At 48.6% G+C, this 27448-nt stretch overlaps 1 protein-coding gene across 1 annotated transcript in view; it reads left to right on the forward strand.

Annotated features, from left to right (window-relative positions):
• The first annotated feature begins 1179 nt into the window (after positions 1-1179).
• Positions 1180-27448, forward strand: part of LOC109737707 (uncharacterized) — a 45248-nt gene continuing 18979 nt past the window's right edge. The window contains exons 1-5 of the mRNA XM_040398592.2: positions 1180-1292; positions 2188-2549; positions 4079-4352; positions 22753-23249; positions 23537-23878. Of these exons, the coding sequence (XP_040254526.1) occupies positions 1286-1292; positions 2188-2549; positions 4079-4352; positions 22753-23249; positions 23537-23878 (1482 nt within the window). The 5' untranslated portion in view covers positions 1180-1285. The remainder of the gene's footprint in view (positions 1293-2187; positions 2550-4078; positions 4353-22752; positions 23250-23536; positions 23879-27448) is intronic.

Here is a 27448-nt window from a genome sequence, read left to right on the forward strand (position 1 = left end):
GTCAAATTAGGCACCTCACAGCTTATATGTGGATGCGTTCAGACTGAATATATACCACATGCATGTAAACCTATGATTTCCGTCGAAATTGAGGAGATTTTGGGTGGAATTGCAGCGAATTTATACCTGACACTGTTTGTGTCGGTTCTTTTCAGGTCATATCTGTCTCTTTCTAAAAAGACATGGGAGTTCTGTTTCTTACTCGAGAAAAGACGGTAAACTAGTAAACCATTAGCAGCATGCTTCATTTAGTTCTATATATGGTCCAAAAAACACAGATCTGTTATTTGCTTCGGTTTTGGTCATTTTTATCTCAAGTGGGACATGAACATTGATATTTTGTTTCTACCTTCTTTGATTCACGACTTCACGTCTGCCTTTGCCTGAGGTCATACAACAATGTACAAGCAGTGTCCATGGTTCTTAACATCATTGCTTCATATCTATACCCTTGCTTGCAATGGTGTCTTCATAGCTGGCCATCGAACATAGATACACTAGCATCCCAGGCTTAAAAAAATTAATAGCTCTGCCAATAAGCATCCAATTTTGATATATAAAAAAGGTCGAATGTTTTTGCCGAGTTTGGGATCTGTTTGTCCCTTCTTTATAAAATAGTTTAGATACTTAAAATATTTCAGTAATTGCTTGCGAGCTACTCTAGTAGTCAAGCGCAGTTCTTTTAAGATGGAAAATAACTAATGATGAATTTAAAAGCGCGGAACCTGCCCAGCCTGGCTGGCAGGAATCAAAAATGGTCATCAGCCGACAGAGACCCATGGCCAGGCCATGTTACCATTGACGAGTGCATTCTGTTTCACAATGTTTAAGAAATGCTTTGGTGAATGGTGATAAGTAGTGAAGTACCATGAGTATGGAAAAGAAATTTACCCTTATTTCATATAAAAAAACGTCAAAACGAAAAGGCATGAGCCTATATTAGAACAACAATATCTTTAGGTCATCTAAACAGAATTTAAAACATCAGTCTTAAAAATGTAAAAGCACTATTCTACAAAAAAGTAAAAGCATCCATTTAAAAAGATGTAAAATACTAAAGTACCATCAGGCTAGGACACAAGTAAAGCATAAGCATCAACTTGCTCCCAACACAAGAAAGGAATAGATCATAAGAGCTCTGGTACATATTTATGCACCCCTACTGCTTCTCTTCTTCACGTCTATCATAAATACAAGCCTGTTTCCACCATCGCATCTTCCGTCCAAACTTGTTCATTATCTGGTACAAGGTTAAATTAAGCAGCCACAGTTTATTGTGTCCCAAATGCAAGGTTAGTGTGATTCTGTGTCCCTTATTTTCTTCTCGTCTTTCATGTTACCAGTAGCTTCTAGCTTCTACCTTCTTTGATCATGCTGGGAAAATATATTATTAGTTTTGGACAGTATCGGGAGCATACATAATTTGCTACAGTTTTGGTTGTTTCATGTTAGGTTTGGAATTGTTTGCATAAGTTACAGAGGTAGTTGAATTAGGAACTTTGACGTTATCATATTGGGCTCTAGGCATATTGAAGCGTAGGGTGCCGTACCAATTTTCATCACAGTCGACGCGATAATGCTATTCTTTGCCCCGCTGCCTTGCTAATAGTGTTGGTCCTTTTCATTAGCTACATCATTTGAGTTCGCTTCTGAGGTCCTTTACACCTATGGAAGTACCAATTAGAAATCTGTAGCCAACAGGTGCATACCTTGGCAGATAATAAGATATGCTGTTTTGATCTTAGCCGTCGTTCTGATTTGCAAATATCTGGTGCTTTGGTTTTGTTTAGACAATTATCTCCCAAGCAACCTTATTGACTGTCGACTCTTGCTACTTTGTGGTGGATATTTCGCTCTTACTCATGTGTTTTTATGATAAATAATTCTTAATAACTGAACTATATTAATACTACAATGAGTGGCTAGTTCCTATCCAAAAGGGAACCTATGCTTGGTATAAATTTTTGTAGTTGTTCATGATCCAGTTAGGTTGCTAGGGTTACGTTAGCTGGGGGTTCTGAGGTTGTGCTTGCTCTTGGTTTATCATTTTAGGTAAGATGAATTGGATAGAGTGTGTTTTGTTTACGTTTTTCTATTAATACAAAAATAAAGCAGGATTTCACTTCGCACAGAAAGAAACAAAAGGCCGAAAGTGTAATTTGATTCTGATTGCCTTCTTCAATGCAGTTCTCATGGACCCAGTGTTTTGGAAAGCAGCAGAAAATCTCATGGATCCAGTGTTTAGGAAAGCAGCAGATAAAGGAAATATAGTTAGCCTACAAGAGTTTGTCGCCGTCAAACCCAACACAATTTACTCGACGACAAAGGCTGAGAAAAACACAGCACTTCACATCGCGGCGTCAGAAGGCCACACTTTGTTTGTCCATCATTTCCTCCTCCTTGTAGGCACAAATATGGAGCTCATGGTCAGTCAAAACAATGATGGCGATACGCCACTGCACCTGGCGGTGAGAGCGGGCCATCTAGAAGTGGTCGAGCACCTGATTCTATATTTGACGTGGGCAAGGGGAATCGATGCCAACTTAAAGGTTCTCAACTCACTAGCATTATGCATTCTATTTGAGTTCAGTACATTGTTTTTCTTTTGAAACCAGATGCAAAGTTTGCCTCAATCTATTAATTAAGCTGAATGTTTTCACAACTAGTTAGAGAGCATTTAGGCGAAAACAAAGATTACAAAACACACCCACGATCTAGCTACTTTAGGCCTAAGGCCACTCCGGCAGACATACGCACGACAGTACAAAAAACACACACGCACTGTTGAGAACATCCAAACAACGATCATTGGCATACAACTTGGTGACTCCAACTTCGTCACTGACAACCACCAATGCACTGATGAACACAATCACTGCAGAGTACAAAGACGAAGATGCATCTCAAATTTCTGTGACTTGCTTCATACAAGAGCGAAGCACCAAACAAGCCTTGTGTCAGCCAAGTGCACCTCACTTTGCAACAACAAGAGTATACTGCTACCAGTACCGCACGACATGTGTCATCATCGCTGCCATTGTGGCCCTCCACGGCACAACAACTCCACCTTATGTTTTTTTGGCAAGCCAATAAGTGATTACAAAATAAAATCCTAAAAATATATTTAGGTACTTAAATCACCGGCAGGATTTGATAACATTTATTTACACAATCACATTAATATGGGCAGTTAAATCACAGGCCAACATACTAGAGTGTTTATTCCCGTGCCAATGCACAGGTAATTATCTATTAAGACTAGAAGAGAGGACTTGTAAACCATATCAAAAGCAATGAATCAAGAGTTTATTTTGTATTTCTTATATTTTAGCCTAGCTATCTAGGAATGATCTGAGATCATTTCACTGGCTAGCATCCCGTTGTGGTATTCCTGGCGCATAGCAGCACCCCAGAGGAGAGGCACCACAATCGCCCAACCCATTGGATTCGCCACACAAGGGCATCCTTCTCGTTGGAGGGTGCCAACACTGCCAGCCCTGCCAGCCCCTGTGGCAAGATCTCGAGCTACCGCAAAGGAGCTCCCACCTTCAGAGCAACAAATAGAACCACATATCACCTTTGGGGCATGACACCAGTTTATATATTTTTAATTTGGCATCAACATCTAAAACAGTACAGGTGTCGGATGCAAGTTTGGGACTTTTTTGCATCAGCATGTTGCATACATTGTAGATGTTGAGCTTGTCTAGGTTAAAAACTCGGCGTACGCATTGCAGTTAAATGTGGTTAAAAACTTGGTTCTAGTTAGTAAATTTATCCAAACTTTGTACTAGAACATAAAGCATTCCTATCCGGATATAGACAAAGTTCATTGGCACACCACCATTCAATCTACTACCGAACCAATCCTAATCTTGCCTTTGGCACAATTTCTCCTTTAAATTCAAGTGTTTGCATTGTATCTAGCTGCAATGAAAACATATGTGCAATTAATTGATACATTCAAATCACCATTGAACCAAGCATAATCTTGCACCTGGAATTTTTTTTCTTCTGAATTTAAGTTGTCCTGGTAAGCAGGCCAGTGTTCAAATGGTAATGTACTACATGCGTGCAGGAGCCTACCACAATGTTAAATGGTAAAGGAAATACACCGATGCATGATGCACTGTCTCATCGACAATTGGACATTGCACTAAAGCTTTTGGAGGTCAACCCAAGATGTGCAAATGCATTGAACACGGAAATGCAATCACCGCTTTACATTGCTGCTAGGGAAGGCTATCTCCATGTTGTCAAGAGAATTGCCGACCAGTTGTCGGCAGCCTCTGTCTCAACTATTGGCACTCATATGACTGCTCTACACCAGGCTGTGTTGGCTGATGACATCGGTAAGCATATTTAAAAAATGTATCTGTTCCCAATTAAAACATTTTATTTTCCCTAGTAATTAACACCCCAAATCATATAAATTGCCATGTTTCGCACTTGCCACATTAGAATGCATGACAAAATCATAAAGGTTTTGTTCTCGATTAGCAACAAGTTAGCTTTTTGGGGGGGAGGGGGGGGGGGGGGGGGTCATTGTCGGAGTGTCAACTCATGACATCAGGGATCACAAATATCCTGTTTATTAATTTGGCTAGGGGCTAAATGCTTAGTTCTTCTTTGGAATGTGAAATGAAAACTGTCACAGAGAGTTTATACAGGTTCAGGCCGCGCTGAGGTGTAATATCCTACTTCCTGTTTGTGGTTGGTTGATGCTGGCAATATGGTGAAAGTTACATATGCTCGGACGAGCTGCGGGTATGCTCGGGGGAGCTTTGAGTATCCTCGGGAGAACTGTTGGGTATACTCGGGATTTTGGGAGTGGTCTATGCTACGCTCCCGAGTATCCTTCTGCTGCCACCTTATGCTTCCTACTCTTGATTGAGCTACACTTGCTCCTTGTTCCTTGTGTGATTCTTGTCTCTGGTTCCTCCTCTCCCTCTGGATGGCCGCGGTCTTCCCCTTATAAAGGGCTAGGGGGCACCGTAGTGGCCATCTTACATTTGTGTGAACATGCGTGAGTCGAAGCCCACGTGGTCTCTTTGACTAATTGAGTTGATGTCACGCAGCTTAACGCCAGACACACGAGTGCCTTCTGCCATCATTAGTTCTCCATGGGCCCCTCTTGCCAGTGTCCCAATAATTGCGCGCTCTGTACGAGTTAAAAGGGTTATCTTGCGATGTCGTAGGTCCTAGTTGATATGTCACACATCTTATCGCTCGGGAGAGCGCTCCCTCTGCCAGGTGTTATTATTTACCGCCTATCAACCGTAGTCTTGCGACGGGCTACGGGATTGTCGCTTCATTAAATGCGCTGCTGGAGGCAGCGAGCACGACACATCCTTGCCGTGCTGGCTGGATAAGGATACCGCGAGATCATCACTGGTGACGTCTCACTTCTCAAAATGTAGGATTATTTAAAGATACCATTATTTCCACCGAAGTTGGTGAGCCCATCTGACACATTTTCGCTGAAGATGCCTATTGATTACCTAGCCTGATTGTTGCTGGTCTTGATACCCCGACGCACCCTCAGCCGGTCCACGTGGCATGCTCGGGGTACCTGGATTCTCATGATACCGACAGTAGCCCCCGACCCTTTCATCTACTTGGTGACCTTTTGGGCAAGGAGGTACCTGCTAATGGGGAGGGCCTAATCAGTACTGGGCTCGCGTGCGGAAGCAATCCCATGGAGGCGCCAATGCTGATGAGAGTCGAGGAGGCGCCTTGGTTTTTGCGCGATTGATGGTATTGACGTGTGCGCGACGAGCTTGGGAAAGGGGGACACACACCCTCCTTCAAGGAGCCTCCAACACTCCGCCCTCAAGCTATAAATGGGGCACACGAGGATGAAGGGTTTTTCATCGTCCCTACATACCCGTGCTCGGCGAGGAGTCCTAGACCAAGAAAATGGTCGCTCGCCACCCGGACGCCTGACACACTTCTTTCTTCGCCTCCCACTACTCATCTCCAGCTCCGTTGTCTCAACCACTGGTGTTTCTGGGCCACATCGTCTCCACGTCGGTGATGAGCGTGCCCCTCCTCGCCACCCGCCAATCTCCTTCCCGCGTTGTGCTCTGCCCTAGACGTTGAGGGGCCGCACTCCCTAGGAGCTGCAACCTCTGGTTATGCCGTCCTCTTGGTGCCCAGTGGCACCTGGGGAGCTTCTCTCCCTTTGTTTGACGACTCTTGGGGAGGCAAGGGTGTCACGGACGACTCTTTTAGGAAAGCCTTGATCTCGGTAATCCAAGATGCCTCTTGAATGACAAGAACCTGTTGCCCATTGGGTGAAGTTTTTTGGACCGTCGATAAACGTGGCCCTTGAGGTTCCCTTCTTGAAACAGGATGTGCTTCTTCGCATGGGTCGACAATGGGAGTGGATGGCTTCATTAGCTTTTCTCCGAAGACCCCGACGGCAACAAACCTCCGCTCTAAGGCCAGCCGGGATAATCATCGGCGAGCATGTTGAGCCCACGTTTCACATGCTCAAATTGCAAACAGGTGAACCGTCGCTCCATCTTTTGGACCTCAGTGAGGTATGGCGCCATCTGGGGATCGAGGCTCTGATACTCTTTGTTCACCTGCTTGATGACTAGCTAGGAGTCTCCTCTCACAACGAGGTGCCGGATCCCAAGGGCCGCTGCTGCTCGGAGACGTGTGAGCAATCCCTTGTACTCCGGCATGTTGTTCGAGCCGTCGTCGAAGAGGAGTTGCACGACATAATGAAGCTCATGGCTAGCCGGGAAGATGAGGAGGGCTCGAGCCCCCGCACCCTTGAGCGAGAACGACCCGTCGAAGTACAAGATCCACTCCCTGGGGTTCCCCTAAGCCATGGCGGCGAATTATCCCTCCTCCTCTAGGGGCACATGGGTCCATTCTGCCACGAAGTCAAGCAAGGCTCAGCTCTTGATGACTTGAGTGACCATGAATTGAAGGTCGAACTCAGCGAGCTCAACGGCCCATTCCGCAATTCATCACATTGCTTCTCTGTTGTTGATGATGGGGCTTTTACGGGAAACAAAGTAACCACTGCGATGTCATGGTGAAAGTGCAATCGTGCCCTTAATCATATTTTGACGTTGATGACAATATACATATAGGGGACTAATTATGTTTGCTAAGTCTATACATAGGAGATTAGTCCCTTTGGCATCATTGTGTAGGAATCATTGACCTATCAATTTATATATGACTCAAGCTTGGTGATAACGAGAAAAGAAGCATAGCCTTTTTCAGTTAGTCTTGAGTTATAGGGATCCCGCTCTATTAAGAGGGGATCAAAGGGTTAGTTAAAGATTTGCTCAAGTCAACATCTTTTCATGGTCGTCCTACACTTACTGACATACACAACCCTAAAAATAACTTGGCCAAAATCCTACCTTCAAAATGACCTACCTCATGTTAACAACCGGATCATCCGGGCATTGCGCGGACCATCCAGATAGTGTCCCGGGTATCTGGCTAGATTGGCAGAAGACACTCGTAGGTAGGCTCTGGGGCTGGATCATCCAGATACATGCCCGGATCTTCCGGTCGTTGCCCGGATGCTCTGCCCGGACGTCGTTGCGGAGAGAGTGTCGCATCCGAGCTGGCCCGGATGTTCCAGACTCTGTGCCGAATGTTCGGCCAGCCCGTGTTCCCCATGCGACTGTTTTGCAATGCCGGATGTTCCAGGCCCCTTCCAGGATGTTCGGGTTGTAAGCTTGCTACTCAACCTTTGACCCAGCCAGACTGTCTAGATATCTACTCGGGTCATTCGTGCGTTCCAGGGATCGTTCGGGTTCCTATTTGGACGTCTGGGTACTTGAAATACATAGCTCAAATGACTCTTTTCAGTGGAGCTATACATACCCTTCTCCCACTCCGGGATAGGGTTGACCACTACACTCATATTCATTCGCAAGCCACAAGTGCCCCCTCTCACCCCCTTCCACACTCAATCTTAGATCCCGAGAAGATTTGTGAGAGTTCTTGAGAGAAAATCCACCAAGTGATGGATCCATTCCCTCTTTTGACCAAAAGCAAATCGTGATTTGAGCAAGTCTTGAGCATTTCCCCCTTGATCTTGTACTGTTCGAGGTTGTAGACTCCTAGGTGGTTGGAGTTCTTTGGAGAGGAATCAGTTGTTGTGATTAACCTCGGAATGATTGTGAAGATTTGGAGGCTGCCTCAAGGTCTACCACTAGTGGTTGAGAATCGCCTTCGTGGTGATATCTCAAGGAGAATAGGGTGAGTCTTCGTGGTAACAGCCGCCCCTCCAACGGTGACTAGCTTCCCTCCAAGGAAGTGAACGTCGGGATACATCCTTGTCTCCGGAGTTTTGGTTATCGCTAACCCTAACTCCTTACTTGTGGTTATTTGTCTCCTTTTTTGTTTGAACACATTTGTCTCCTTGTCTTTACATATATCATATTATGCTTGCTTGTCTCTCTACTAGTTATTGTTGAGTAATTTGCTAGCACTAGAATTACCTTTACAATGTGTTAGGTTCACTTTCATATTCTGCATATTTGCCTAAAATTGCCAAGTAATAATTTGAAATTGCAATTGTACATATTCACCCCTTTCTAGTTCCATCTCGATCCTTTCACATGGGACCGAAAATAATGTCGCAGCTTCCTTGAGGTGATCAAAACTGCATAAATCTTCTTCTACGGCTGCAGATATCGTGTCCTGTCGCCGTGTAATACTTCACTGATAAAGTACACAGGGCGCTAGACCCGACGTTTCCGCACTCGGCCCGGTCCTCATGCTCGGGACCCGACGAGGGCTCACCCCCGGGGATGTACTCTTCCTCTCTTTACCCATGAGCACCACGTTGAGCACTTGTGGTGTAGCTGAAAGACACAACAACAATGGTTCCCTGGGCTTAGGGGCCACTAAGATCGGTGGCGAGGTGAGATACTGCTTCATCACCTGCTCGGCTTTAGGCATCCACCGAAAGGGTCCTGACTGCTTGAGGAGTCAGGTGCTAGACATCCTTGAGCCGTGCCGGTGGCCGCATTTCCTGAATCGCCCTGATTTTCTCGGGTTCACCTCGATTCCGCGGTTTGACACCAGGAATCCGGGGTGCTTTCTGGATGGCACCCGAAAACACATTTTTGGGGATTGAGCTTCATGCGCATTCGGTGCAGATTGTCGAAAGTTTCTGCTAGGTCATCCAGGAGAGTTGACTTGTCTCGGGTTTTCACGATGAGATCATTTATGTCCATCGCGATGTTCCGGCTCACCCGCGAGCCTAATGCGAAGCGCATTGCTCACTCGTAAGTGGGGCTGGAGTTTTCAGGCCGAAGGGCATGCATATGTAGTAGAAAGTTCCGATAGGCGTTATGAATGTTGTCTTCTCTTCGTCTTCTTCCGCCATGCGAATCTGGTGAGACCCCGAATAGGTGTCCAGAAAGCACAGCAAGTGGCACCTCGTGGTCTAGTCGACAATCTAATCTATGGAAGGGTGGAGGTAAGGATCTTTGGGGTACGCCTTATTGAGGCTACTGATGTCGATGCACATTCGCATCTTCCCACTAGCCTTGGGAACCATGACCGAGTTGGCGTTCCAGTTAGGGTGGATCACTTTCGTGATGAAATCGACTTTCTTAAGCCGTTCCACTTCTTCTCTGATGAATCCTGCCACTCGGGCGCTTGGCGGCGCACCTTCTGTTTCATAGGCCGTGCATCAGGGTACACAAATAATTGGTGCTCGATCACCTTCCTGGGAACACCGGGCATGTCCAACGGCTGCCAAGAAAACATGTCGGTGTTAGCCCTGCAGGAAGGTGACGAGCACACTTTCCTATATGGGATCGAGTCGTCCACTGATCTCGATGGTCTGGTCGGGGTTGTCCCCGAGCTGAAAAGACTTGGTCAGGACAACGTTACTGGTGAAGACTTTCGTCTTCCTCGCGGTGGGCAGCAAGCACTCCAGTTGATCGCTACTAACGGCGGCGGGGGCAGTGGTTGCCAAGAACATCTTCTCTGCACAGATCACATCATCCGGTAGGTCCACTTACACAGAGATTGACACAGAGATTGGACCCTGGGGTCCGGGCATCTTGATGGTCATGTATGCACAATGAGATGTGACCATGAACTTAGCAAGCGCTGGACGTCCCATGATACCGTTGTACAGTAGGTCAAAATTTGCAACATCGAAGTCAACATACTTGGTGCGGTAGTTGCTTGGTGCGTCGAAAGTGACCGGGGTTAGCCCCAGGAAGGGTTGCGTTTTCGGCACATCGCTCCGGTGGGAATCTGCATCTTCTTGTGGATCTGTGGGGATAGAACGTTTAGTCCAGCGCCCCCATCTACCAGTATCTTGGAGGCTTCGATGTTGCAAATCATGGGCGAGACCACCAGCGGAAGGCGTCCCACCGATGATGTGCTCCTCGGATGGTCGAAGTAGTCGAAGCGACACCTCCGACCATCTGAGTGTTCTCTTGACTCCCATGCTAGGGGCGATGGTGTTCACCTCGTGCTTTATCAACTTGAATTGGCGATGCGACGTGTGTAGGGACGCACTGCCATGGATGCAAGCCAAGTCTCAGGCCTCCTGGAAATCATGATTGTGGTTTCGCTCCTCAACGCCGTTGTCCTCGTTGTGGCTGTGAGGTGCCTGGTTCTCGTCCTGGGCGCTCAACGGGCCGTGGTTACCACCACGATTGCTGCGAACACCACCACAGTTACTCCAGACTTCACCTCAAGTTGTTATACCCTTCCCCTCGGCCCCTCGATTCCCGTCATTGTTTCCTTGGTCTCCAGGGTTATCGCGATAACCTCCGCGGTTACCGTGGTCATCATAGGGTCGTCTTCAGCGTCCCTCGTTAACGTTCTGCACCTCCTGGCACTTGCGAGGTCGTACAGATCCGTCCAGTGTATCTTGCACCACTTTCGGGTAATGCCTAGGGTGTACCCTTCGCCTTCCCACTCACCTTGGTGGGTGGACGGGCAGGTTCAAGAGCCTTGGGTTCTGCGACCAGGACCGCTTCTGTCCTTCGCTTCTTATCTCTCTTTAGTATGGCGTGAGGTCCCGGCGCCACTGCCACCCTTTGCGCGAGCCATTCCTGCTCTTTAGCTGCGTTGGCACACTTATCTGGCAAGGCAAATAATTCGACGGTGGTTTGGATGGTCTTGGTACCCATTTTCTCCCGCATCTTCTCTTGCACGCGCCTACATGTAAGGCGATCATGACGGCCCATGGGGTACTCCTTGGTATCCTGAGCCCCTTCCCCCGGCGGCATGGACAGCTGTGGTGTAGAGCTGGAGAAATTCCATCGTATCCTGAGCCCCATCGTAAACTTGCGGGAACTCAGGTTGGAACTTCGGGGGCAATGCCATGTGGCGCAGCTCGAGGGTGAATGCCTGGCACCCCGTGCTGTAAGGAGCGGCAATGCTGATGATGGGGAGGCGCAGACCCGCTGCGCCCTTGGTGCCCAAGGAATCTGGACTTCGTCGGCGCCAAGGGCGCTGGGCTCTACCAGTTGAGGCTCGCTCGTGACAGGGACGTCCTTCCTTCCACTATTATGTTGAAGTGTGCAGGCAATCTTCTAGGTTGCACCCGAAAGTTCGCGGAGGCGTCGTCCCTCGGGTCAGCGGGTGAGCTTAGGGCTCCTCTAGCTGATCATGGGGCCGATGTGGCAACATGACCGTGACAGTAGGGCTCCTGCCTGGATGCAGAGCGTGCACCGCTGGCCACCGACCACTCACGAGTGATGTCCAGAGATGCCCACCATGTTGACTAGTTCCCTGAGCCAAGATCCCAGCAGGGGCTGCGCTTCTACTGGCGTTGGAGGGTGGAGGAGGAGAGCGTGCGTCGCCTGAAGTGCGATCGTCGGGGTAGTCTCAAAACTACGCTGGCGGCACACCCGCCCATGGCCACCGCGTGAAAGGTGGCCCCTCTGGTTGCGTGGGAGCTTTAGACGAGACGTCCCCCGCCACACTCCCCCGTGAGTGGGTGTGAGACGGCTCCGAGGAAAGCGGTTTTTGTTCACCCGCCATGATCACCGAAGGTGGTGATATAATGGTACGAAGAAGAAACAAGCCTTAGGCCCTTACCTGGCGTGCCAGATGTCGGAGAGTCAACTCATGACATCATGGTTCAAAGATACCCTGTTTATTAGTTCAGCTTGGTGCTAAACGCTTAGTTCTTCTTTGGAATGTGAAAAGAAAAATGACACTGAGAGTTTATACAGGTTCAGGCCGCGATGATGCGCAATACCCTACTTCCTGTTTGTGGTTGGTTGATGCTGGCAATATGGTGAAAGTTACATATGCTTGGATGAGCTGCGGGTATGCTCGAGGGAGCTTTGTGTATGCTGGGGAGAGCTGCTTGCTATGCTGGGTTTTGGGGGGTGGTCTAGGCTATGCCCCCGAGCATCCTTCTGCTTGCTACCTTATGCTTCCTACTCTTGATTGAGCTACACTTGCTCATTGTTCCTTGTGTGATTTTTGCCTCTGGTTCCTACTCTCCCTCTTGGGTGGCCGCGGTCCTCCCCTTATATAGGGCTAGGGGGCAACAGTGGCCATCTTACAGTTGTGTGAACAAGCGTCCAATGCGTGGGTCGAAGGCCATGTTGTCTCTTTTACTAATTGAGCCGATGTCAGGAAGCTTATCGCCCGCCCGGCGCAGGCACTAGGCACTCGAGTGGCTTCTGCCATCATTAGTTTCCCGTGGGCCCCTCTTGCCAGCATCCCAAAAACCGCCCGCTCCCAGCGAGTCAAAAGGGTTATCCTGCAATGTCACAAGTCCCAGTTGATGTGTCACACATCTTATCGCTCGGGAGAGCGCTCCCTCCGTCAGGCGGTATTGTTTACCACATATCAACCGTAGGCCTGCGGCGGTCTACGGTATGTACTGCCGCTTCATTAAATGCCCTGTCGGAGGAAGCAGGCATCCTTGCCGTGCTGGGTGGGCAAGGATACCGCGGGATCGTCACTGATGACGTCTCAGTTCTCAAAACGCATGATTCTTTGAAGATTCCATTATTTTCGCCTAAGCTAGTGAGCTCGTCCTACACATTTTCGCTAAAGATGCCTATTGATCTCCTAGCCTAATTGTTGCTGGTCTTGATACCCGGACGCCGCCCTCAGCTGCTCTGCGTGGCATGCTTGGGATACCCCGATTCTCAAGATTCCGACAATCATTAATGCACATATGTTTCTATGTCCTTCCGATTCAAGCCTTACCGATTTAGATTTTCTTTGTAAATATTCATAAAGGTTCTCAAATACGAATGACAATAGCTTTGTAGTATGAAAAGTTGTAGTAGATGTTAGTACATAAAAACAAAACTACATAAAAAGATAGCCAAAAAAGGATTTGGTCCTCTCGTTGCCACCTCGGAGGCGACCCGAGGGCGAAAACCTAGCCCGCCGCCACCCTCTCCCCCTCCTCTCTCCCGTCCCGCCACCGCCAGAGGTGCTCCAGGACAAGCTCTTGTGGCACCAATGATGTTGGCTGCAAGGATCCAACGCTCCGCCTCACATGGAGGGATTCAGAAGTCGGGGAAAAAACATCGACAGGAGGAGATGGCGTCCTTCAACTGTGGTTGCTAGCCCCGCTACGGTCGAGCAGGCGACAATATGGATGTGGATGTTGGTCGTGTCGTGGGTGTCGCCCTGTTAGCCTTTTCTCCAAGAGAATAGCTTCCGCGTCCCATGCTGCTTGTCCCTCTACTAGATCCTGATCCTGGAGCTCTTTGTTAGAGCAAATCAATCAGCTTCCTGCTGTATGTACGCGATCTGCACAAGAACTCATGAGAGGAAAAACTATAGAAGAAAATATTCAATGATGGCTCAATCGCCCTCCTTCCTATTCTTTACTTTATATAGGGGTTTACAAAGAATTCACGTCCAACACGGCACACGTAATTGCCCAACACGACGTGACCCTGATAAGCAGGTTTAAACTCTCCTATCTCCTTATCTGATCGATTCCTAGATGCACACGATACTTCCGAAACTGTTTTATACTTCAACAGTTCGGTTACAACCAAACTCCTAACACAATGTGCTTACTCCTAACATTTACCCCCCTAAGCATGTTGTGTCATCATTTCACAGCTGCTACTCCAATTCTCTTCCTCATCTCCAAAAATTTCTGTTTTCCAAGAGAATTAGTCAAGATGTCAGCTAGCTGATCTTCAATGCATACATGATCGACTTCTACCTTTCCTTCCTCCACACAGTCCCTTATGTAATGATACCTTGTATCTATATGCTTGCTTCTATCATGATCAACAGGGTTCTTGCACAAGGAAATTGCAGATTTGTTGTCGATCTTCAATAGCACCTTCCCTAGTTCTTGGTCTAGGAGATCACCAAGTAGTCGTCCAAGCCAAACTCCGTGACATGCCGCTGTCGCTGCTGCTATATATTCAGCCTCACAAGAAGAAAGAGCTACAACCTTCTGTTTCTTTGAGAGCCAACTGACCAAGTTCGGTCCAAGGAAAAATGCAACGCCGGTTGTGCTCTTCCGATCGTCCATGTCTCCCGCCATGTCACTATCACTGTAACCATGGAGCTGCTCATCTTTTGCACCTTTCTTCTTGACATAGCTACACCCAAAATTGAGTGTTCCTTTCACATAGCGCAATATGTGTTTTACTGCAGCCAGATGTTCAGATGTCGGGGCCTCCATAAAGCGACTCACGATGCCCACTGGATGTGCCAAATCTAAATCTGTCCTTGTATGTATGAGGTACCGTAAACTTCCCACAATACTACGATACTCTGTTGAGTCAACTTCAGGAGCTTCACTTCTCTTACTCAGCTTGAGACGAACTTCCATAGGAGTTTGAGCAGAATTGCAATATGTCATGCCGCTGATCTCTAGGATCTTTCTTGCGTATGCCTCCTGACATAGCGTTATACTCCCTGGTTTTTGATGCACTTCTGTGCCTAGATAGTAGCTCAATAAACCCAGGTCGGACATCTTAATAAGTCCTTCATCTGCTGTTTGAACCTTTCCAATTCTTGCTCATCCTCTCCTGTTATCAGCAGGTCATCCACGTATACTCCAACAATTAGGCGAGATTTTTCTTCCCCCCTTTTGTACATAGCATGCTCAAATGGACTCCTCTCAAATACGAGAGATATCAGCGTGTCATTTAATTTAATGTTCCACGCTCTCGGAGCTTGATGTAAACCATACAGAGCTTTGTGGAGTCTCAACACCTTTTCTTCACTCCCCACCTTGCTGAAACCTGGAGGTTGTTTTACATAAACTTCCTCCTCTAACACACCATTCAAAAATGCCGACTTGACATCCATATGATGTAGCTTCCACGATTTCTGAGTTGCAATTGCAATTAGCAGCCGGACAGACTCCATCCTCCCAACTGGGGCAAAAACCTCATCAAAGTCCACTCCTTGCTGCTGTACAAATCCTTTAGCGACAAGGCGAGCCTTGTGCTTGATCACCAATCCCTCTGAACTTTTCTTTTCTTTAAATACCCACTTCAGACTATAGCTTGGTGTCCTTCAGGAAGATTGGTTAATGACTAAGTCTTGTTATCAATGATCGAGTCCATCTCCTCTGTCATTGCTTTCCTCCAAGTTCTTCCTTGTTTGCTCCTTCAAATGATACAGGTTCCTCTGCACCTAGAAAACAGAGCTCTGCAATTTCTTCTCTTATGCTTGCAGATGAACTTCTTCTACTCGCAACCTGTGCTCTGTTGCATCCTCTTCCCCTGGTTGTTGGTGGTTTCGTGGCTTCATAAATGTCGTCGATCGAGCGCAGACGAACTGGTGTTGGCGGTCCTCGACGAGGTTTGCTTACCGCTGCTGCATCACCTTGTTCTGTCAGGTCTGCAGCCTCGGGCGGATTTCCTGCCATGGCAGCATTTTCCGTTGCCGTGGCAGAAGAATTTGCTGCTGGGGGTGTTACATCTCCTGCCATGGCAGTTGCGCTGGGGCTTTTGCTGCTGTTCTCAATGAGTGATGAAGGAGTTGATGGTGAGCCTAAATCAGCAAACTCCGGAGCACCGCCTTGTACAACGGGCGTGCTCGGTACTTCCCCTTCGTCCCCATGGTCATGATTGTGCTCATCATGACCTGCATCATGGTGATCATAAAACACCTTAAATATATCACCTGAAGAATGCGGAGGTGGTTCAGTTGCTGAATCCCAATTCCATGCTTTTGCTTCTTCAAAGACAACATCTCGAGTTACTCTCAGCATCCTTCCACGAGGGTCATATACTTTGTATGCTTTTGATCCAGGCTCATATCCAAGCAACACCATGGGTGTGCTGCGGTCTTCTAGCTTTCCAATGTGACCTCCTACTGTTTTTACATGAGCTACACACCCGAATGTGTGCAAGTGTTCCACAGTAGGTTTCCTCCCGCACCATGCTTCGTACGGAGTCTTTCCGATCACACTTTTGGTGGGCGCTCGATTGAGCAAATAGACTGCTGCGGTAACAGCCTCCCCCCAAAATCTTCCGGGCATATTTTTACTCCGGGCAAACAAGATGCCAGAAGAATGGAGACGGAGTATATTAGTACCAATCTTCAAGAACAAGGGGGATGTTCAGAGTTGTACTAATTACCGTGGAATTAAGCTGATGAGCCATACAATGAAGCTATGGGAGAGAGTCATTGAGCACCGCTTAAGAAGAATGACAAGCGTGATCAAAAATCAGTTTGGTTTCATGCCTGGGAGGTCGACCATGGAAGCCATTTTCTTGGTACGACAACTTATGGAGAGATATAGGGAGCAAAAGAAGGACTTGCATATGGTGTTCATTGACTTGGAGAAGGCCTATGATAAGATACCACGGAATGTCATGTGGTGGGCCTTGGAGAAACACAAAGTCCCGGCAAAGTACATTACCCTCATCAAGGACATGTACGATAATGTTGTGACAAGTGTTCGAACAAGTTATGTCGACACTGACGACTTCCCGATTAAGATAGGACTGCATCAGGGGTCAGCTTTGAGCCCTTATCTTTTTGCATTGGTGATAGATGAGGTCACAAGGGATATACAAGGAGATATCCCATGGTGTATGCTCTTTGCGGATGATGTGGTGCTAGTTGACGATAGTCGGACAGGGGTAAATAGGAAGTTAGAGTTATGGAGACAAACCTTGGAATCGAAAGGGTTTAGGCTTAGTAGAACTAAAACCGAGTACATGATGTGCGGTTTCAGTACTACTAGGTGTGAGGAGGAGGAGGTTAGCCTTGATGGCCAGGTGGTTCCCCAGAAGGACACCTTTCGGTATTTGGGGTCAATGTTGTAGAAGGATGGGGGCTTTGATGAAGATGTGAACCATCAAATCAAAACCGGATGGATGAAGTGGCGCCAAACTTCTGGCATTCTCTGTGACAAGAGAGTGCGACAAAAGCTAAAAGGCAAGTTCTACAAGACGGCGGTTCGATCCGCAATGTTGTATGGCGCTGACTGTTGGCCGACTAAAAGGCGACATGTTCAATAGTTGGGTGTGGCGGAGATGCGTATGTTGAGATGGATGTGTGGCCACACGAGGAAGGATCGAGTCTGGAATGATGATATACGAGATAGAGTTGGGGTAGCACCAATTGAAGAGAAGCTTGTCCAACATCGTCTGAGATGGTTTGGGCATATTCAGCATAGGCCTCCAGAAGCTCCAGTGCATAGCGGACGGCTAAAGCGTGCGGAGAATGTCAAGAGAGGGCGGGGTAGACCGAATTTGACATGGGAGGAGTCCGTTAAGAGAGACTTGAAGGATTGGAGTATCACCAAAGAGCTAGCTATGGACAGGGGTGCGTGAAAGCTTGCTATCCATGTGCCAGAGCCATGAGTTGGTTGCGAGATCTTATGGGTTTCACCTCTAGCCTACCCTAACTTGTTTGGGACTAAAGGCTTTGTTGTTGTTGTTGTAACATGCTCCGTGCCATAGCTACAACCGTCCGGTTTCTTCTCTCTACCACGCCGTTTTGCTGCGGTGTGTAGTGAACCGTCAAGTACCTTCTAATGCCATGTTCTTCACAATAGGCATTGAACCTCTTGGATCTAAATTCACCACCTCTATCTGTTCTGAGAGCTTTCAACTTTGCTTCAGCTTCTACGTCGGCTGCAACCTTGACCTTTTTAAATGCTTCAAAAGCCTGATCTTTGGTCTTCAACAACACGATCCACATGAACCTGCTATAGTCATCGACAATTAGCAAAAAATATCGATTACCAGCTGGGTAGCAGGTGCGATTGGTCCACACAAATCACCATGCATCAAGTCCATAACCTTGCTTGCTCTGAAATTTGCCTCATAGGGAACGGGTTACGCTTCTGTTTCCCAACAAGACAGCCATCACAAAGCTGCTCGACATGCTCAATTCTTGGTAGATCATGCACCATCTCCTTCTGCCCTAGTGTACGCAACGCTCGGAAATTCAGATGACCGTAGCGTGCATGCCATCTCTAGGCATCCTCCTGCATTCCAGCAAGCAAACAAACTGGGTCGGCACGATCAAGGTTCAGTATGTAGAGGCGATTCCTTGAACGTTTCACCCGTGTGAGCAGTGTACGCTGACGGTCAAACACCAACATCATTCCATCAATGACGATCTTGCAACTGCGCTCTTTGAGTTGGCCGAGAATTATAATACTAGTCTTCAGTCTCGGGATGAAATACACATCTGTCAGCACCTTGTGTTCTCCCTTGCGTGTCTCAAATAATACGGTTCCACGACCACAAATCTGCACTGTCAAGGCATCTCCAAATTTTACAGTGCCTCCAACTGAAGTATTCAACTTAGAAAATTGATCAATATTGCCGGCCATGTGATTACTCGCTCCGGAGTCCAAGTACCAGACATTCGCACCAGCTTCGACCTTTTCCTTCTGCTGCAGATGCACTTTATCCTCTACAAGTGTCACATATTCAGTGAGCTTTCTCTGTTTTTTCTCTTCCTGAACCTCTTTAGGCACGAGCATGTGCTTTGGACGTTCTTCAATCTGCTCATCTTCCATGAGCTCGCACAACTCTACCATCAGCATCTCAGGCTGATCATCACCTCCCTTTACTAGGAAAGCCTTTTCTTTCTTTGGTGGCTTGCGACATTTAGATTTAAATTGTCCAAAAATCCCACAGTTATGGCACTTAATTTTCTTCCGATCAAACTTCGATTTGGCAGGGGCCTCAAACTCTTCTTCTGATTTCTTCGGGTTACGCCGATTTTCCTTCTTGTCATTGTGTTATGGCCGGTTTAGTTAGGCCCACAGGGCAGTAGTTAGGGGCTTGGCCCACAAGTTATCTTAGGTTAATTCTTATGCAAGTTATCTAGGTTATAAATATAGGCTGTAAGACTCTTTTTGGAATCAAGCAGTAAGAAGAATATTATCTCTATTGCCCGGCTCCCAGAGGAGCCGGAACCCTAGCCGCCGCCGCCATCCTCCTCCTACGCGACGGTGCCCAGCCGCCGGCGCGCCCGCTCATCGCCTCGCCCTACTCCATCCTTCCCCTACAACCTACAGAGCAGGTCCGGTAGGATCCCTGGTTCTACCACACTGCCGCTTGCTTCTGTCCCCTTGTTTTTCTTGTCGTTTGACAGTTGCATCCACTGCGTCTTGGTCAGGTACAAATTCTCACTTTCCTTCGGATCGCCGAAGTTCAACCTGATCCTCTCATCATGGGCTTTGGATCTCCCGACGAGTTATGCGACCGCCAAGGTCTTCAGGTCCACGCACTGTTCGATTGAGGTGACGATCTGCATGTATCGTGGTGCTGCAGCACGGAGGAAGCGACGTACAATCGCGATATCCGTCAAAGTCTCTCCAAGGTCCTTGATGGAGCTGGTGATCTCAACCACCCTCGTGGCAAATTTATCCACGGATTCACTTTCATCCATCTTCAGACTTTCATAATCCCTCAACAGAGATTTAGACGAGCCTCACGAACACGGCTGTGCCCTTGGTGAAGTTCCTTGATCACCTCCCAGGCTTCTGCTGCCGTATTCTTCCCGGATACATGACGTGCTACATCATTGGGGATGACAGAGTAGATCGCAGACATGGCCTGCCGATCCTTCTTTTATTCTGCACCTCCCTTCTTGTATGCATCGCCTCCAGCATTGGTCGCATCCCAGATTTCGTTAGCCTCCATGGCGCACTCCATCTTGATTGCCCACATAGCATAGTCCTCTCCCTCTAGCCGCAGGAAGGTCGTCGGGGGTAAGGTTTCTTTCTTCACCGCCGAACTGCCTCCCAGCGCAAGCTCCTTGTTCTTGCTATTGTCGTCGCCCATTGCTCTCTCGTGACCGAGGATCTAGCATGGCTATGATGCCAATTGTTAGAGCAAATCAATCAGCTTCCTGCTGTATGTACGCGATCTGCACAAGAACTCACGAGAGGAAAAACTACAGAAGAAAATATTCAATGATGGCTCAATCGCCCTCCTTCCTATTCTTTCCTTTATATAGGGGTTTACAAAGAATTCACGTCCAACACGGCACATGTAATTGCCCAACACGACGTGACCCTGATAAGCAGGTTTAAACTCTCCTATCTCCTTATCTGATCGATTCCTAGACGCACATGATACTTCCGAAACTGTTTTATACTTCAACAGTTCGGTTACAACCAGACTCCTAACACAATGTGCTTACTCCTAAGTCCTAACACTCTTGGCTCGTCGGCTGTGGGTGCTGGTTGTAGTGATGGCGACCAAGACGATGATGAAGATGCTGACTGAAGCAGCACAAGGTTGTGGCAGAGCACCTCCACCTTGCTGCTTTAAAGTGTACATCACTAGTGTTTAAGGAACTACTTCAACGTGTAGCGCTAGATATCGCTCTAGAGCCGAGTCGGTCCAAAATTCTTAGAACACACGATCTAGTCCAAGATCTTAGAAAAGAACACCAAGTTCTATTTTAGGTAGTGGTTACATAGTCTGGTTACAAACTAGAGGCAAGGACCTCTATTTATAGGACTTTGGGAAGCTTTCACATCTTAACTTCTACTTATAGCTAGAAAACTCTAGAAAACACTACTTCAGGTTCAACTTGCACTCATAGCTAGAAGACTCTAGAAACATTACTATAGGATAAGAAAACAAATACAACAACCTATATCTAGAATGGAGTAGTAGTGTGTAGAATAACTCAAAACAGATTTGACTTCTAATTTTCCTATTGTCCCTCATCACTGTTGCCGTCTTCTTCCATGGAGGCTTCATCTGGGTACCTCCATTGCAACTCCTTCCCTGCTCCTGAGTGGAAGTCCTAAGCCTACCGGTTCGAGCGGCGGTGCTGCAATGTTGTTCCCTTCCCTGGAAGCACGTCTAGTGAGGGTAGCAGAAAGTGAGAAGTTATGTGATTGGGGGTGTTTAACAAAGACAATGCCCCGTGATGGGTCCCTGCTTTTGGTGCTCTTCACCACCTTGTGGCTTTGTTCGCCTGCGTGTCAGCACCCTTGAGCTTGGGGATAGGGTCCCCTCTATGGCAGCAGCATCATTGTTGGTGAGAGTCCGGAGCTGTGGTGAGGCCTGACCATCAGCACTGGTGTTGTGTTCTATTTGCACCTTATCTTTTTTGTTGCAACTACTTCCCTCAACTTATGTTCTGTGGTGTGGTTGAGCCATGAGTGCCGGCGCTGTTTATCGGAAGCTTGGTCTATGCTATGGGTGTCCTTGATATCCTCTCCCCTGGCAGCCTGGTTGTCAATGTTCATCCGTGTCCTAAGGTGAACCTCTCATGGTGCGGCACCCTTTGAACCATGGCGACATGACAGGTGGCCTTTTGGAAGGTTGAAAAGGATGGCTTTGTGTCCAAGTGTGGCCATTTGGAAGCGAACGAGGGCACGATCCTCTTATGGTGCCCCCCCCCCCCCCCCCCCCCCCGTGAAGGACTTAGCTTGTTGGTGATGGCCGTGGTGGTGGACGATGGCCTTGGCGTTTCAAGCTGCGGTTCTTCTCTGTTTCTTTTGTTCGTTGCTCTTTGTGGCTTTATTAATTTATTTAAAGCTAGGTCCAATGCTTTTTTGATCTAAAAAAGCAGAACTATATTTTTTTTTTTGTTAAAATATAGTGTTGAAACCAATACTTTTAGCATGTTTGTAACACATAATTTCTGAATTTTGCCTAGATGTATGGCGAATGTTGATGTGGAAATTTCCAGAAACTTGTTCTGTGCAGCTATCCAAGGATTGAAAAAATCCTTTTGAGAAATAAAATTGGTCCCTCTTAAGGTCTCTCCTGTTATCACCAAGTGAATGGAAATATTGAAGTTTATTTTGGCCATTTTGTTGTGAAAATTCAGAGAAAAAACCCCCTTCATAGCACACCATGAAGCATGCTTCCTTACCGCCAGCGAAAGGTTGCATCTGTGATGTGGTAACACTTTGGAGTTACTTTATTCATAAATTTGACATCTTATTTCGTCTTAGGTATGCATTTTCTGGCTAGTTCAGCAGTAATTGCCCAATCGGGACCTCTGAATCGCCATTACTAGCTGTTCCAGTTATTCATAATTATTTTATTCTGTTCCCGAAAAAGTCTATTTTTTGAATGAAGTGTTACCGTGTGATGTTCTCCTATTATCCAACTTTTCTAATCAAAGATGATGGAATGCTAGATGAAGAAACGAGTATTGTTCTCCCAAGGACTGCGCTTTAATTGTAGGGGTTTACACCTCTCTATACCACATTTACCTAGTTGTAGCTTTGGTAAAAAAAGTTTGCATGTTTATTATTAGAAACAGTTTAATATAATGATATGATAATCTGCGTTCATCATATACTATCTACTTAATTAATGACATGTTTCTAATCAGGGGCGCTGGATATCTTACTGGACAATATTGTGAAGCTGGTGGAGGTGACAGATTCATCAGGGAACAATGCCCTGCACTATGCCGCGTGCCACAACAGGGTACATATGATATCCATGTTGCACAACAAAAACTCTACTCTAGCATATATGAAGAACATTGAGCAGCATACCGCTCTACACAAGGCTGCTAAGTATGGCTCAGTAGAGGCTGCCAGGGAGCTCATGAAGCAGTGCCCTAATACTGTTGAGATGGTGGATTTATGTGGGAGAAATGCTTTCCACATCTCCATCATCAACAACAAGTTAAGAGTGCTCAAGTTGCTTCTTGAGTATGAGCTGCCGGAGGAGATCTTGAACAAACAGGATAATGATGGCAACACTCCGCTGCATCATGCTGCCAAGCTCCACCAAGGGCCAATACTGTGGTTATTACTCAATGATCTGAGAATCAACTCATACATGATTAACAATGAAGGGCATACTCCATGGGACGATCAGGTGAATTAAAGAATCCCTGCTGATTAAACCAAATAATTCGGGCCCGCTTGGTTGTCTGATAGTGATGCCATGCAAAACCATTTAACTATCTGTTGTACATAATGGTTCATAAATGCTTCAGACATTCTTACTGGTATGGTTCTTTTCATCTTGATTATATATCCAAAAGGTTCCTGTGCTCTTATGTAGTTTTAATATTATTTGTTGTAGTTACACTTTGGCTTGTATCCTATCTCAATTAAAATGAACGATCAGATTAATCATTAAAGTTGTCTTCTCCCTAGCAGATTCTGATAGAGCCCATGACCCGAGATTTGAGTGATGCAATTGACAAAGGAGACATGCTAAGCCTGGTAAATTTCCTTGCTTACTACCCGGAAAGGGTTTATTCGGTGACACCCATAAGAGGACACACGTCCCTCCACCTCACAGCATCAAAAGGAGATGATTGGTTCGTTCATCATGTGCTTCTCTATACGAACCGGAATGTGGGGTTCATTACTAGTAAGAACAGTGATGGGGATACACCATTGCACCTGGCCGTGAGAGCAGGCCATTTGGAAGTGGTACATCATTTGATGCGCTATTTGGCATGGGCTAGGGAAATCGAGCCCAACTTAAAGTTAAAGGTTTTCATCTGACCAACCCTATTTTACTTTCAGTGGTAGAGCTTTTAGTTACTAATATTTTCTTTCACTTGCGTATCCAATATGGTTTGCTGTTAATATATTATTATGCAGTTGCAGGGCTGGCAATGCCAATGATAACTTAGTGATGGAAATAGTAGCTTACTAGCAACCTTTTGTTAGAATTAATTTTGTCATTATCTTAAACATATGCATGCATGCCAGAGCGGAGTAGCTGTGCTAGCTTGCCTAAAGCTTGTAGTCCAGCTACATCATAGCTGCATGGCAGTAAGAGCAATCAAAAGGTAAAGGAAATTGGACTGCTAGTTATCTTAGTAAGGAAGTGTTGCAGTAAGTAATAGTAGAAGCAAATTGGAGTTTGCATTGGTTGTACAAATCTAGTCATGTGTTTAGTGTGAAAGGAAGCTCGCTAGGCATGAGTTGTGTAGAGTATACAACTCACCATGCTTAGATCGGTTTGGGAAAGCCTATAAATAGCCATGTATGCCATCATTTGGGAGGGAGGGAGCTGAGTGATTCAGTTCCAACAGGGGGAGAAAGAGGGGGGAGTTGAGTGATTCAATTCCAACACCTTTGCACGTCATGACCAACATAAATTAAATAGAAAAATGTAAAATGTTTATTGAAAGTTTCACATAACAAACACATCTCAAGGGTAATTAATAATGAAATACTAAATTGGATGCCGGGTATCGGACGGCTTTGATATTTTGCACAACCATCGGATGAAGAATTACTAAATTAGATTGAATATTTTGGGTGACTTAGTTCAAAAGTACTCGATCCAGCTTGTCTTTTTATACCGGTGTAGTTGAGAAGTCAGGAGAATTTAGGACGAGCATGCATGCTGGGTATCGGACGGCTTTGCATTTATCAGGAAGGATTGTCAACACATTGTTATACCATCTTGCGCTCTGCTCTCCCTTGCCGCCGGCTGCCACTCCGGCACCGGCGTCCACCCGTGCTCCCATTGGGCGCCACTCCGGTCCCGCCAGCCACCCTCCCCATGGCGAGTCAGCTCCAACTCTCCTGCTCCCTGTCCTGCCCGCCTTCCAACTTGTCGCTCCTCCCGCCCCCGCCGCTCTGGTCGCTCGTGGTGCCCACGGCGGAGTTCGCTTCTTGTTCGCTGGGCTTGGGGCTGCCGGCGGGCTCCGACGAAGTCAGGCTGCGGTGGATGCTAGCGGTTGGCAGACCCAGCGGAACAGGCGGTCCCTGACTCGGCGACCACAACCCCCCCAGCCACCTTGCGGTTCTTCTGAAGACGCGCTCGCCCGCCTCGTGCATTCCGGCTGTCCTGTACGGGTGCTGCTACAATTGTGGCGAACTGGATCACATCTCTCGGGCATGCACCAACCATCTAGCTAGCATGCAACTAACTCCCTCCAGCCACGCGCACGCCACACCTGACGCCAACAGATCGCAACGGCCCTGCGCATGCAGCTCCTCCACTCCACGAACGCAAGCACGGGCTCACGCCGGGGGACACACATGCTACGGACTTGACCTGGTCATCTTCACGCCGGTCGCCATCGCCATGTGCATGGCTTATTGCCAACACTCACCTCCTAAGCCATGACATCGTCGTCGGAGTTGTTGCAGCTCCCGTCGTCGATGTCGCCACGACCGTGACCTAGCCCGTGGACCCGACCTGACGCTGGTCGCACCGTGCTCCGTCACGACTCCGGCGACACACGACGAGCTCCTTCTCCGCCCCGCGACACACGCCTGATGTCCCTCGACGCCCCGCACGTCCCGCGCGCACCCGACGCGCCCGACCGCCCCAGTGCGTCCCGCACGTCCCGCGCGCACCCGACGAGCCCGACCACACCAGTGCGTCCCGCATGTCCCGCGCGCATCCGACGAGCCCGACCACACCAGTACGCTCACCGCGCGCCCGCGGTCCCGACGCGCCCGATGCGTCCAGTGCGCACCCATATCACGCACCGGTTGCGCCCGGCTCGCCGCCGCGGCTTATTGCCCTGCACCGCGGCGGCCTCCATGCCGCCATGCAGTGCTGCGCCGCCGCGCCACCACGCAGTGCCTCGGCGGCCTCCGCGGTCGCCGCACGTACGACGTCACCACCCGCCGCCTCCGCCACGCGCCATGACAGCCACAGCACCGCCCACCTTCATGGGCCGACACACGGCCCGGAGCTCCGTCACGCAGCTGCCGGCGAGCGCCGCCATCGCTGCCACGCCTCCGGCACGGCAAGCACGCCCAAGACACCAAGCTCATGATACCAATTGTTGTTGCCGCTCTCTCTCTCATGCCGGACGGAGGTGGAAGGAGCACACTTTTTTCCCGGCGACCAACGCCCCGGCGCCCAAACGCCTCCTTTGTATTCAGCACACAGGCTACATCACGGCTGGGAGCTTCACCGGCGCAACTACAAATAGTACATGAGTGGGCTTTTTATACCCAAACTAGCTCCGGCACACACACGAGCCAGCCACACAACTCGGCGCCACTACGTACACGCATGCCCACTAATCCATCAGCTATTCCCACAACGGCCACATGACCGAGCTGTCCACCCAGCTAGCTAACTAACTAACAACATGCACATCCATACGTCCGCACTGCACGGCTGCCCAACTACTGCATGCCTGACGCTGTTGCTCATTGCCAGCTTCTCGCGGACGACTCGGCCATCACCAACCGGCCCGATGGCACACACGCGTCCACGTCTGCCACGGACTCGATCTGGAAGCGCTCACACCAGTCGCCACATCCTGCGAGCATGGCTTATTGTCAACACTCACCACCTAAGCCATGACCTCGCCATCGTCGTCGGAGTTGTTGCAGCTCCCGTCATCGATGTCACCACGACCGTGACCCAGCCCGTGGACCCGACCTGACGCTGGTCGCACCGTGCTCCGTCATGACTCCGGCGACACACGACGAGCTCCTTCTCCGCCCCGCGACACACGCCTGACGTCCCGCACGTCCCGCGCGCACCCGACGCGCCCGACCGCCCCAGTGCGTCCCGCACGTCCCGCGCGCACCCGACGAGCCCGACCACACCAGTGCGCTCACCGCGCGCCCGCGGTCCCGACGCGCCCGACGCGTGCAGTGCGCACCCATAACACGCACCGGTCGCGCCCGGCTAGCCGCCGCGGCTTATTGCCCTGCACCGCCGCGGCCTCCATGCCGCCATGCAGTGTTGCGCCGCCGCACCACCATGCAGTGCCTCGGCGACCTCCGCGGTCGCCGCACGTACGACGTCACCGCCCGCCGCCTCCGCCACGCGCCATGACATCCACAGCGCCGCCCACCTCCATGGGCCGACACACGGCCCGGAGCTCCGTCACGCAGCTGCCGGCGAGTGCCGCCATCGCTGCCACGCCTCCGGCACGGCAAGCACGCCTAAGACACCAAGCTCTGATACCAATTGTTGGAACCGCAGCCCTCTAGCTACCTCTCCTCTCACTCAAACGGAGGTGGAAGAAGAAGAATAGTGGACACAAGATTTTCCGGCCGGCACACAAACGCCGCCACGGACGCACGAACGCCCCAATCCTTTTCTTCTTTACAGTGGCTACATGGCTACAC

This window comes from Aegilops tauschii, chromosome 1 (genome assembly GCF_002575655.3).
Source record: "Aegilops tauschii subsp. strangulata cultivar AL8/78 chromosome 1, Aet v6.0, whole genome shotgun sequence".
Lineage (NCBI taxonomy): Eukaryota > Viridiplantae > Streptophyta > Magnoliopsida > Poales > Poaceae > Aegilops > Aegilops tauschii.